We start from the raw sequence: 13,578 nt of genomic DNA, 5'->3' as shown, positions 1-13,578 counted from the left end.
GCCCAGTATACCTGAAGGAGCACCTCTACTCCCATTGTTCAGGCCAGACACTGCGGTCCAGCTCCGAGGGCCTACTCGTGGTTCCCTCACTGCGAGAAGCAAAGTTACAGGGAACCAGGCAGAGGGCCTTCTCAGTAGTGGCACCCACCCTGTGGAACGCCCTCCCATCAGATGTCAAGGAAATAAACAACTATCTGACTTTTAGAAGACATCTGAAGGCAGCCCTGTTTAGGGAAGTTTTTAATGACTGGTGTTTTAATGTATTTTTAGTATTTTGTTGGAAGCCGCCCAGAGTGGCTGGGGTATAAATAAATTACTATCATCATCGTCGTCATTATTATTATTATTATTATTAGGCTAAGCTGAAATCCTTGCCCCTAAAATGCTCATTTTTCATTGGGAGCGAATGCTTGCGACAGCATGCCACCATGGACCATACTTCTCCATGACCCCTCCATCACACCATGTGTGTTTCAATCATTTCCCAGCAAGCTTAATTCACCCCCTCCCAGTCGAGGCAACATCGGTGGCTGCATGCCCTTCCACTTTTCTTGACTGACAACACACTGCATCCACCCCCTTTCGCCCTTTGATTGAGATACAGATACAGATACAGATATATAAATGGAGATTCTCATGTGGCTGCCACATCAACGCACTTACCTGTACATCTGTTGGCTTCGTAGCAGCATTGCACTCGTTGTCATCTACCACGGACACGTAGGCACCAACCACGCATTTCACCGCTCTCATCTGATAGCCCTGCCCACATGTTGCAGTGCACTGCGGGGAAGGAAAGAAAGCTGTGGGGATAGCTATACGGCAAGCAAGCCTAAGGATGCAAGAAGGCAGCTTCCACTGAATCAGGCCAAAAGCCAATCTGGTCCAGCATCCTGTTTCACAGTGGCCAACTAGACACCTATAGCAGGAGGAACGTGCTTTTGTGATTGCCAAAAGATGGAACTATAGTTTTTATAGGACACAGAAAACCCCAGCCTGCCTCTATAGTTTCCCACAGAGAGGGAATTAATATCAAACCAGTTCAAATATATGCCCTGTGTCCCAGGCTTCATAATGTACCTGCCTTAGTTCTAAATGCATTAAAAAGAGGCAAGGAAGTTCAAAGCACCTAACTTCTTTGGCCAAATCCAGAGTGATTTAAAATATAAAAAAGAGCCCTTTCTCCTTCTTCAGTCGCTTCCATTTAAAATTAGGTCAAACGGTTAAAATGCTCTGCTTCCGCTGGAATCTTCCATGCTTCATTTATTCCCTTCAAATATACATGTGCAAGTGTTTAAATCATTTACCATACTGTGGATTACGAGCCTCGCATAATCTCTGTCACATTTCTTTACCGATTGACTCCTGCAACAACCTTAATAGAACACGATCATGACAGGAAGGCATGACCGGCTGAAGAGAAGTTTGTGTGGTCTGGACAGGTTTATTCATTTACTTGTTTTGAAAGTATAATTAGATAAGAGCTGTTGCTGCACTGGAGACGGCAAATGAAGTCTCTCCGACAGATTGCTTGGAAGTTCTCATTCTGTGTATGATGTATTGTTAAAAAGGAAAAGGTCAACACAAAAAGTTGTGTCCGTGTGGGTTGTTTTTTTTTAAAGGATCCTTAAAGCCAGCTCTAAAGCAGAATTTATCAAAACCTGCCTTTCCTTTCCAGTGCTTATTCTTAGCTAAATTACTTGCTTTCAGGATCACAGCTGCATTGCAGAGCGATGGACTTTCAGCAGCGGCTCACAAGGTGGGGTGGAGCTTCAGTGCTGCTTTCCAGGGAGGCCTGAGGTAGCAGGGAGGTTGGTGCGGTGCAAGCACACCGGTGGTTCTGCAGACGCACCTGCACCATGCCATCCTACCCGCCACCTTACCCTTCTCTCCCCACCAGTAAGAAGCACTGGCACGCCTTCTGGGAAATGAGTGCTGCTGCTCTGTGCCACCATTACTGTATGCTTTGCATGTACAGTGGTACCTCAGGTTAAGTACTTAATTCGTTCCGGAGGTCCATACTTAACCTGAAACTGTTCTTAACCTGAAGCACCACTTTAGCTAATGGGGCCTCCTGCTGCCGCTGCACCGCCGGAGCACGATTTCAGTGTACAGTGGTACCTCGGGTTACATACGCTTCAGGTTACATACTCTGCTAACCCAGAAATAGTGCTTCAGGTTAAGAACTTTGCTTCAGGATGAGAACAGAAATCGTGCTCTGGCAGCGTGGCGGCAGCAGGAGGCCCCATTAGCTAAAGTGGTGCTTCAGGTTAAGAACAGTTTCAGGTTAAGTACGGACCTCCGGAACGAATTAAGTACTTAACCCGAGGTACCACTGTATAGGGATCCTTGCCAACTGGTATCCAGGCTGGGAACCACCTCTCCCTGAGAGCACATTAAGTGGTGGACTGCAAGTCTGCACTAACAACGCTGGTCTAAAATACCCACAGTCTGATTCAGCAGAAGGCATGAGTTCTTTGGAAGTCCAAGAACACTTTATTATTATGGTCAGCAAGCGAGCTAAGGCCAAGAGCCTCCATTTCTGTGATAAACATAAGACGGCAATGGATGTAAATATTTAAAGAGAAGGCGCAGCACTTCAACAGCGGCATGAGGCTGGCTCCCCTCTGGTTTACATTATGAGTAATTGTGGTGGAGCAGCATGGATGCCGGGCTAGATGTGGCTCCAAATCACCGCTTGCTGGGTCACTCACTCTTGTTCTTTGCTTAACCTAGGGCAATTGTGAAGGTAAAATGGGAACTGGAGCCATGAACGTTGCCTTGAGCTCCCCCAAGGAAAAGCAGGATATAAATGAAATAATTCAGTAAGCTCAAAGTCTTGTTCCTCCTCCTGGAGGCTCCCAGATGTAAAAAATGCAAAAGCCCACCCAAAGAAACATTCATCAGTTTATATGTACAACACCTGATTTTAAAGAAACATAAATGTTTCCAAAGGAACTGCAAAAGTGGTCCAGAGATGGAAGGGAGGAATCTGGGTGAGGCCCGGGAAGTTATCCAATGGGAAGTTAAGCAGCCACGTTGGTTGTCCCAGAAAGTTAACCAGTTGGGTGTCCCAGGAAGTTAACCAGCCACGTTGCTCTACGAATATTTTATCTGTGTTCATCCATAGGCTATTTGTCCAAGTAACAAAAAGTTGCATTCTGCAGCTGCACCTGTGGCTCCACCTGTACCATTGGAAGCCTTGAGCCTCTCTTTTGGGTGCTGGGACAGAAGTCATGACAAAGAGCCTGCATTTTTTAAAAACACCACCCCAAAACAACATCTGCTGGAGTCCATGAAAAGCCCCATAGCAGTAAAAATGAGAAGAATGGCTTCAAATACCTGGCCCCAGGGTCCTACTTGCCATGCGGCACACTCCTGTTGCTGACAACTTTGCACGGAAACTGGTTTGCTCTCGGGATGGCAAAGCCTGTCATTCAATCGGTCTCCTCCAAACTGGCACCAGATCTGGCGGTGTTTGTGCCCTTTCCCACAGGTTACCAAGCACTAAAGGAAGGAAAGGGCAAGCTTTAGGCATGCATAAGCAGCGGCTCATCCAAAGCCAGTGCAACAATCACTGGAAAGCTAAGTAAGATTGGTAAGGATTTTATGCAGTTGCCCCTGGGACATTGGAACTGAAGGACAGTGAACTCTGGCCTCTGCTAATAGCTAGGAGCCGAGGGAGCTGGCGTTTGTCTGCAGACAGCTATAAGGGACCAAGGAAGAGCTGCCAAATATGCAGGACTGGTTGCAGAATGGATGGACCTGCAGCACAGGTCCACTTGTCCCATGCCTAGAAAGCATGGTTCCGAGTGGTTTCCCCTTGTCCCTTTCCCAGGAAAAGCGTACTCTTTAGCTCAAAGCCTGTTTGCGCTAAAGAGCAGTTTTTCCCGGAGCAAAGCAGTGGAAGGTGTCTCTGTCCTCCACAGCCACTCCCAGAACTTGATAGCAGTCTCCCTTCACAAACCCACAACTGCACTGCCTTCATCCTAAATAGACAACCATTCCAGTTAGTTGTGACTTCAATGGGATTAAAGCCTCTCCCACATGTCAAAATGGGAGGTGGGTCACTTCCAGATCTCACCCCTGCTTTAGTCCCATTGAAATCATGACTAACTTGTATCATTGAGTTAAAAGCCTGATTAACTTAGTCTGGATTTAACCTGATATAGCACTGCAGTTCTAACACCAGGGAAAACCCTTTTCTGCTGCCCTTCAACGAGCAGGCATAGGATTTTCCTGCCTCCTGCCCTTTTCTCCTTCTTACTGCCTTTCAAACAACAGGAAGTGGCTGATCTCATCTTAGCGCTGTAGTCTGACACCATTAAGATCAGATAGAAGCTTATCTTATTGCAATGGTGCTTAGCTCCAAGATTATGGATAAGAGATTTTTTATCTCCGATTTTAGAGCTTATATTGGAGATAACAGGTCTCTGTAACTCATGTTTCACAACTGTTAGCAGTGGTTTGCCCAAAATGGCCCCACAGACTAAATTCAGAGGTCTCACAGCCCTAATTAGGCCCATGGGCCAGAAGTTTCTCAATGCTGGACTAAACTGCAACTAATTTAGGCTATAATCCTCAGCACTTACCTGGCACTAAGTCTCACTGAAGACATGTATAGGGTTACGTTTGCAATCCAACTCGATTATTTTTTTTGTGTCTGTGAGTGCAACTATTGATCCCACAAACCTTGAAAACCAGAAAGGTCCACAAGATATGATGTTTTAGTTAGACCTGCAAACATGTAACACAAAATGGCTTGCCACATGCAGCAGCTACCATTCAGGAAAAGGTTCAATGGGCTTTCCACTGGGCTTCAGATTCTAAGGCATTATCTCTAGGTGGTGAGGGATAATTCCAACCTGGAATTAAGGATTGGAACTTGACTACCATCCCTCACTAATCAAGGAGGAGGGTGTGAACAAAGTAAATCTCAGACTTGCTGAGAAGGAAAGGAAAAGGGAGAAAGAAGCATGCACAGCTTTTCCTAATGATGGTGGCAAACTGATTCGGGGTCCTTCTGACATTACTGCACTGCAGCTTTCCTGTGATCAAAATCTACCGTGCTGTTTACACCTTTGACGCAAAAAGCTCCTTACTTCTGACCAATCGCCGGTCTTCCACTGTGGGCACGAGAGCTCGTTGCATCGCTGCACGGTCACCTTCTCCTGCTGGCTGCATTTACTGTCCTCCAGGACGTCGTTGAAGGTGTTCATGCAGACAGCTCGGCGCCTCTTTGTGCCAGCCCCACAGCTCTTGGAGCACTGGAAGGAAGAAAAGCAGAGTCAGCAGACAGCAGCAGAAAGGCCCACTCCCCGCTTGCCTCAGGTCAGGAGTGATGAGCTCCCATTTGTCAGGGAGTGCCAGGAGGTAGTTCAGAAAAAACGAGGTTTCAGAAAACTCTCGTTTCAGAAAATCCTATCTATAATGAATAGTTCTCCCCAATTTTAAGCAACCGGGGGAATGTTCTTAAGTTTGGTCTCCAAAAGGTTTTATCACAGGGGTAGGCAACCTAAGGTCTAAATCACCTTCTAAATCCAGCCCACAGACGGTCCAGGAATCAGTGTGTTTTTACATGAGTAGAAGGTGTCCTTTTATTTAAAATGCATCTCTGGGTTATTTGTGGGGCATAGGAATTTGCTCATTATTATTTTTCAAAATATAGTCCGGCCCACCACATGGTCTGAGGGATTGTGGACCGGCCCATGGCTGAAAAAAGGTTGCTGACCCAATTTATCCATTCTAGGAAGCGGTGAAAATGATGAGCCCCTTTCACTTCTGTACACTGTATGCAACCTAACAAACTTACAATATTAAATTATTGCTATTTGGCTTGCTAGCCTCCAGTTGACTAACAACATGTTTAAAATCAAAAACATTTCGTCATTAACTGAGTCGTGCAAACACACACACACACACCAGCAGCTACAAGAATGTTTAGCGGCACACTGGCAACAAAACAACACCATCTCAGTTCATCAAAAGCTGGGGGTGGGGGGTAAGTCTTTACCTGGTGCCAAAAAAGATGTCAGTTTGGGAGCCAGGCGGACTGCACTGGAGAGAGCATTCCACAGACAGGGAATCACAACTGAGAAGGCCCTGTCCTTTTCATATATGTCTGTCTGTGTGTGTGTACACACACACAGACACATTCAGTACAAAGAAGCATCAGTGGAAGGAGCCACAGTAAGTGGCAGTACTTACTTCTGTCCAGGCAGAATAGCGCCACCCCCCAGTGTTACATTCCGCAGAACATTTTTCTCTAGAGCTTGGCTTGGGGATGCCACTGCAGTACCGGTCATCAAATTTCTCGATTTTCCCTTCCAGCTTGCTGTACTTTGTGCAGGATATCTCCAGTGTCTGGTACCCCAATCCGCACTGAGCAGTGCATTCGCTCTTTCTCGCAACGTGCCACCTAGGGACAACCAAGGGCACCGTGTTAAGAAAAAAACAGCGACAAGACAGCAACAAATGAGCCTGAAACAGAGAAGAGAAGCAGAAATATAGGAAGCTGCCGTATACCCAAGTCAGACGAGTCCACACAGCTCAGTATTTCCTCGGTACTGACTGTCAGCAGCTCTACAAGGTTTCAGTCACGTAACATTCCCAGTCCTACCTGGAGATTCAATTCCTGCAGAGGGCTCTTAGTGGGTTCTTTCCAACATTACAGTTCTGTGATTCTGTGAGATGTCAGGATTTGAACCTGGGTCCTTCTGCGTGCAAGCAGACCCTCTCCCACTGAGCCTCAACCAAAGAAGACTTACAGTCCAATCTTAAACATGACTATATTCTCAAAAAGCAAAAAATCCTCTATGAAGCTGCAGACTAATTGTCCGTGTAGCCTGGTACTGCCTGCTCTGACTGCCAGTGGCTCTTGGGGGACTTAGGTGGAGACCTTTCACATCACCTGCTACCTGAACTTTTTGCTAAATGGAAATGGCAGAGTCTGAGGCTGGAACCCAAAGTCACAGCTTTCGGCAGTCTTGTCTCATCCCCTCCTGGAGTGTTTCTGCCTGACTATAATGTGCCCTTGCGTTCTTTTAACACCTCTTGTTTGCCTGGATTAGAGGGCTGAACACAGAAACTAGTCTACCATGCAAAATTTACATATCTGGCTCCACCCACTTTTGCCCGTCTCCACCCACCACTGGCATATGGGCCCTGAAGATGGTTCAGAAGGGAATGTGCCCCTTAGGCTGGGAAAGATTCCAGCCTCGGGCCTTGGTAATTGCCTGCTCCAGGAGCAAGCAACCATTTTTCCCCACTGAGGGCTACGTTCCCTCTTTCCCCCCCTTATTTTTACATAAACAATATTTTATTAAGACCTTTCATAACATGTTACAATTTTTAAAAACCCTGAACAAAAGCAAAGGAAGAAGAAGAAAGGAAGAATGCAAAGTCCTCTTTTGCAGGTAAATCTTAACCTGTCCCAGACAGAGAGAGGTGAGCCCTTCCAGCACTCACCTGGGAGCTTCCCTTTCTTCTCCCAGCCTCCCACCCTGGGAGCACCCCTCCCCTGCCTATCACACACAGGGTCCTTCATCCATCACCTTCAACTGCATATTAACCTGTCCTTAAGCATGAGTAAAGGTAAAGGTACGCTTGACCATTAGGTCCAGTCGCGGATGACTCTGGGGTTGCGCGCTCATCTCGCTCTACAGGCCGAGGGAGCCGGTGTTTGTCCGCAGACAGCTTCCGAGTCATGTGGCCAGCATGACTAAGCCACTTCTGGCAAACCAGAGCAGTGCACAGAAACGCCGTTTACCTTCCTGCTGGAGTGGTACCTATTTATCTACTTGCACTTGACGTGCTTTCGAACTGCTAGGTTGGCAGGAGCAGGGACTGAGCAACAGGAGCTAGGGACCGAACAATGGGAGCTCACCCCGTGGCGGGGATTCGAACCGCCGACCTTCTGATCAGCAAGCTCTAGGCTCTGTGGTTTAGACCACAGCGCCACCCACATCCCCTTTAAGCCTGAGTAGAAGACCACAAAATACAAAAGAATGGAGCAGAGCAAAAACACAGACAAAGTGTTTGATACAGTGGGACAAGGTTTTGAACCATGGAACTGCTTCACATTGCAGCCTCTCCAGTGAGGAGCTGGTGTTTTACGGACACATGGAGAGAACAACCTTAGTGCTGTAATCTCACAATCCTCGGGAAGGAGCCTACAGAGCACACAAACAACAAAGAGTGCCAGGAGCCACCGGACATTGCCCTGGAAGTGTGGCGGCCACGAAGTTTGGAAGCTTTTGCTCGCTTCCTCTCCTTGGCAAAACCGGAGCATGGCATGCAATGCTCCAGCGGAAGGAACACTCTGACACCCCGGGAGCAGCCATTACAGGCCTCTACGCTGCCATCTGCAACACATTCGGAAACATTTTAACACCCCCCAGCTGCAAGTGCAGAACACAGAGGAAGGTGGGGCTACTTTTCACTGGAAGAGGCTCCTTAAAGAACAGAACTTTCCACGAAATAAGGAACAGTTGCTGTTGGATAGACAAGATTTTTTTCCATCAACAGGCTCTCGTGCCCACTGCATTAACAAGTAAGTGGCTGGCAGACGGAACTGTGTAAAGAGAGCATGGAATGAAACACTCCAGAGTAGAGTAAATCTCACAATGCTATTTTAAAGCCTTGTTTTCCCTCTGCCAGGACTGGGCCAGCTCCTCCGGCAGTAGAACTGCTCCTGAATGGAGTATGCTACAGGGGTGACTTACTTAACTTAAGCTGGCAACCCAGCCAGATGGGCAAGTAATAATGATGATGATAATGATGAAGATGATAATAATAATAATAATGTTCTGCTCATTTCCCATACCAAGGATATCTCTGCCCAAGACAAGTGTCCTGAGCAGGTGTAGCAATGCTGTCCTGCACTGGCTTTTAAAGAAGGTTAGTAAACTTGCAATAACAAGTTTCTTTAAAACAACAACCAAAGAATACATAGCAGAGTTTTAATCTCATAAAAGATCTGGCTGTGCTTGTTCTAGAATGAATGCACATTCAGCAACATTTACTATCTGGGTGGACCATTATGAAGGGAGGGCACGTGACGAGGAAGAGGAGTGAATGAAGATGCGTTCTTGCTAACACAATGCTCTAAAAGACATCCCCTAAGTCTTCCCCAAAGCCAAAACGTTTGTGCGTGTGTGTGATCTGGCAAGGACAAGTGCCAGAAAAAAAGGGACTGTCCCATGACAAATAGGGATTTTTTCGAGTGTATGCAATTCTGGTTGCCAGATGGATGCAGAACTAAGGGAGAGAAAAATTGGAGAGGGGAGCGAAACAGAAAAAGACTGTTGTCATTTGTTTGTGGAGCTTAAGTGTTCTGAAACAGGAGGAATCATTTGTGTTCTATGGGACTATGATGCTCTCAAGGAAAAAAAGAGAATAAACACAATGGAGGTTGGTCCATTAGAGTGAATGGGCAATAGCTCCACCAACTTAAGTCTTTCCCCAGTCAGGCTACACCTGCCTGCCTTCCAACCTACAACGAATCCAGGGGGTGACCCTAGCTGTCATCTTCCTCTTCCTTAGTCTCTGTTTTGCTGCCGGAGGATGGGGTCCAAACTAGAATGAGTTGGCCCTGTCAGTCATTGGCTCTGGCGCCACCTACTGTTGGCCTCCCTTGCCTTCTGCCCTACCAGTCTCAATGGGCTACAGACTCCTGGGAGCAAGTGCTCTCTCCCCGTCTAAAATAGGGACACTTATTATCCTTTCAGAGAACAGGCTACCTGACAACTCTCAGCAACAGGAAATGCATTTTCGCACACATTTTTGTGTGGGAGGATTGCACTGCAAAATCTGGAGAATGCCAAATTTTGAAGGATAGTTATGTGTCAGCTTGCGCACTGTTTCAAGAAGTATGGATGTTTCCCTCGTCCCTGCTCAGGCAAGGGCAGCAGAAACGGACTCTCCAGAAGTGAAGGAAAACCTCAACACTGCACACTTTGATTTTTAGCAAAAATCTGCCATGAAAACACAGATGTTAGGAAAGAAGACAAGGCCTAAAATATATGATGCATCATATGTACAGACTATCTTTGGGGCAGCGGCAGGGGAGAGGGGTGTCAATACCTTAATTCACAGTTTGTATTACACAACTCAGTTACTGGGTCCGGCTGGGGAATCCGATCACATCTTTGGTCAGATACCGTGAGCTGGTCGGATTCTCGGGTGCAAACAAGTTTCCTTTTTCGTTCCCCTAAAATAGAAAAGCATAGTTTTATGAAGCCTATAGAAAGAGATACATACCCCTTATTTCTCAAAACTTCACTGCTCGTCTTCCACAAACTGGTTTACATGTCCTTGCATCAGGCTGCACACAGGCCTCGCTTCAACGAAGCCCTATATATAGTTTTTTATATATGTGTGCAAATTGTCTCTCGAAAGCCTCCTTCCTGTTTGTGGGCAGACAAATTGGGAGGACCAGGTTTGGGGGAACGATGCTCTCCATTACCAATGACAGTAAGCACCACTGCTTTTTCCCACCCCCCTTGGTTAGGAAAGGAAGTGACAGCAGGAGCAACTATTTTGGCAGCCAGGACATCATTTTGCATGTTCCACAATGTGTCTGTCCCGCATAACTGCAGGTGGTGTGTGTGTGCAGGGAGGACAGGAGGATGGCAGCTGTAGAGAATATCCAGAGAAATATTCTATTACAAAAGTGGCCTTTTATTTGGTTGTGGTGGGTGAGGATAACGAAAACCTCAGACATTTTCTCAGAAAGATGTCTGACAAACTTTGCTTCAGCTGTAGTTTTAACTCCTCATTCTTTTTGTCCTTTGTTAGGGCATCACATTAGGCCTCTCCTGTGTCCTTTACATTACTGGACCACGACTCTCATAATCCATCTGCACTGGCCACCAATGGGAGCTGGAATCCAACAACATCTGGCATGACATAGGTTCTCCACCCCTGCTGAAATGTAGGACAATGGCTTCAAGACTTATTTTGGTTGTTAAAGACTGAATGTATTGGAGACCTTGATTTCTGCCTTGGTGGCTATCCGAACTCAAATGCTGCCTTCAAGAAGCAAGATTCTGTTTACAGTACTATGCTTTGAGGCTTGGTTAATGACAAAGAGAGGCCTGGGTATGACAGGCCTCTTTGTTAAGATAGATCCTGTTCCACATCTCATTAAGGCCAAAATGGCCAATTTGTAATAGTGAATGGTTGCACCAATGCTGGAGTTTCTGTCTAGTAAAGTAAATGGAAAAGAATGCTTCGGCCAGTGTCCATAATTCATTCTACTTGCTCTGTATACATCTTGACATCTAGTTATCCTGACTACCAAGATTTAGATCTTTCATTCTCAGTAAACTGCAGGCCGTTTTGTTTATGCATCCTGAGCCCTGGAGTATTCAGTGCTCTTCCCAAGATGCAGTTGCTGTGTACCTGGCTGTGAAAAGAGGATGCAGCTAATGGCTGATTATGCTAGGCCAGAAGAGGTTGGGGTGACTTTGCTTGGTATCCTGGGAAGAACTTGTGTTTCCAGCTAAAGAGGGACAGCCAGAACCTGTGAAAAAGCACTGTCGACAGGGGGATAGACCTTTCTGTGAGCAAGTCCAATTTGTGGTGCTGACAAAGAAAATACAGCCTTCAAGATGGGGTTTAGAGAACCACAATGCTGGAAAAGGCAAGTAGGCTATCAAGACAAGCAGGGTCCTTCACAATTCAACAAGTGTTTCTTTGCCAAATTGTTTGCCGCCCTGCTGAGCTGCTCATTAGCAGTTCTTTCAATACAGGCACTTACCATGCCCTCCAATGCCACTCACCAAGGAAGCAGGATTTCTGACTTCACAGTGAGAGCCAGAGTGGTCCAGGAAATAGAGTGCTAGTCTTCCATGGGAAACTTGTCATGGACTCATTGCATGGCTTTGGGCGAGTCGCTATCTCTCAGTTTCAGTTTCCTAGCTGAAAAACTAGACTAATGAAGACTTTCTTATCTGGAGCTTTCAGGGCCAGATCTGCGCACTCTGGGTTGTGAGTTATCAGAACTGCAGCCTGGTACCTGTCTCTAGCAGGAACGTGGCTCTGGACTGGCTCTGCCAATTCAGGCTGGCCTCTTGGACAGGAAGTGGTATAAAAGACTTCCTATAGGGACCTGGATCTCTCCTGAGTGACGAGGTTTCCCTGGCTCTTTTTCTGCATGATCCTCAGTTCTGACTTGCTGCCCTTTGTTTCCCTAACTTTGGATCATTTCTCACAGTTGCTTATGGCTCAGCCTTGACAGCTCCTCACAGGGGCAGAGGGGGAACCTCTGGGCCACCGAATGTGTGCTGAACTGCAACTCCCATCCTCCCTGGCCCTTGGCCGTGCTTGCTAGGGCTTATGGGAGTTGTAGTTCAGCAAACATCTGGAGGGCCAAAGGTTCCCCACTCTTGCTGTGCAGGTTCAATCCCTGTCATCTGTAGGTAGGTCTGGGGAAGACGCCTTTCTGAACCCCTTGGAGAGCCCCTGCCAGTAACTATATGAGCCAGCTTCCTATGTTCCACATTGCAAATTAAAATCATGGGATCACAGAGTTGAAAGTGACCAGGAGGTCACAAACAAAGCAAGAATCTTTTGCCCAACATGGGGCTCAAACCCACAACCCTGAGATTAGGAGAATCACACTCAGAGCTGTTCCACCAGGCCTTTGGTCAGGGCGCAGCCTGACCCCCTCCTCTGGCAATCTGCACAGAATTTTGCTTGATGGTTGCCATTAATTTGATTTTAATTTGATCTAATTAATTTTATAATGAATGTTTTTAGAATGTTGGATTATTTTGTTTGTTGTTAGCCGCCCTGAGCCCAGCTTTGGCTGGGGAGGGCGGGATATAAATAAAATTTTTTATTATTATTATTATTACCCACTGAGCTAACCAAGGGCTATCTAAATTAATTGTAGGGGCAGGGGGAATTCATTCATTTAAAAACATTTCTAAACCTCTAAAGATCAGTAGAAAGTATGCACAAATAGGTTCATATAGTAGTGAAACCTATCATGGCTACGGGCAGTAGTTACATTGCTCAGATGTTGTAGGAGCTGGGGCTGATTCATACATCATTTGGATGTTGTTCAAGGAGAAGCAACCCATTCCTGCTCCTGCTTTCACTTCTTCCACCCCACTCTTACGATCAACTGTGTAATCTCCAATAGCAGAACAGTCTGCACGATGCTCTAAAGACAGGTGGACACCAGGATGAAACAAAACACGTTCCGTTCCATACGCTTCACTTAGCAGCCCGAGCTGCCTTTGGACAGAGCCAAAGTGGGGCTCAGATTTCTGCAAGCAAAACTGCAGTGTCTACTTGCACACGCTTAACCATTTATGCTATCGCTTCACCTTGAGCAGGGTAAGATAAGGAGCCACCTGCCAGCAGAATGGTCAGCCATTAGTCTGTGGAGGAAGCAAGAAATCTGAAGTGTTAAGGAGGGGCCTCAGCATTATCAAGTGACTTGCAGATAGTATGCATCATTCCACTATGACAGTTCTCGGAAAACAAAATTGCTTGAATTTTATCAGAAGCTAAAGGCAGACAAGAGAAGCATAGTTGTCATCACCACCAGAATCGAAGATAAAGCAT

The 13,578-nt window shown here is 46.5% G+C and overlaps 1 protein-coding gene across 7 annotated transcripts in view; it reads right to left on the bottom strand.

The window, feature by feature from the left end:
* ADAMTS9 (ADAM metallopeptidase with thrombospondin type 1 motif 9) overlaps window positions 1–13,578 on the bottom strand; it is a 136,751-nt gene that overhangs the window by 65,984 nt on the left and 57,189 nt on the right. For all 7 annotated transcript variants that reach the window (XR_003705384.2, XM_028719490.2, XM_028719491.2 and 4 more), the window contains exons 19-23: window positions 10,084–10,210; window positions 6,208–6,418; window positions 5,103–5,267; window positions 3,343–3,507; window positions 664–783 (exon numbers count right to left, since the gene is read on the bottom strand). Coding sequence is in view for 6 of the 7 variants with exons in the window: in XM_028719490.2 (XP_028575323.2) it covers window positions 664–783; window positions 3,343–3,507; window positions 5,103–5,267; window positions 6,208–6,418; window positions 10,084–10,210 (788 nt within the window). In the remaining variant the exon portion in view is untranslated. The remainder of the gene's footprint in view (window positions 1–663; window positions 784–3,342; window positions 3,508–5,102; window positions 5,268–6,207; window positions 6,419–10,083; window positions 10,211–13,578) is intronic.

This window comes from Podarcis muralis, chromosome 2 (assembly GCF_964188315.1).
Source record: "Podarcis muralis chromosome 2, rPodMur119.hap1.1, whole genome shotgun sequence".
Taxonomy (NCBI): Eukaryota; Metazoa; Chordata; class Lepidosauria; order Squamata; family Lacertidae; genus Podarcis; species Podarcis muralis.
This window is presented reverse-complemented; position numbering and strand designations above follow the sequence as displayed.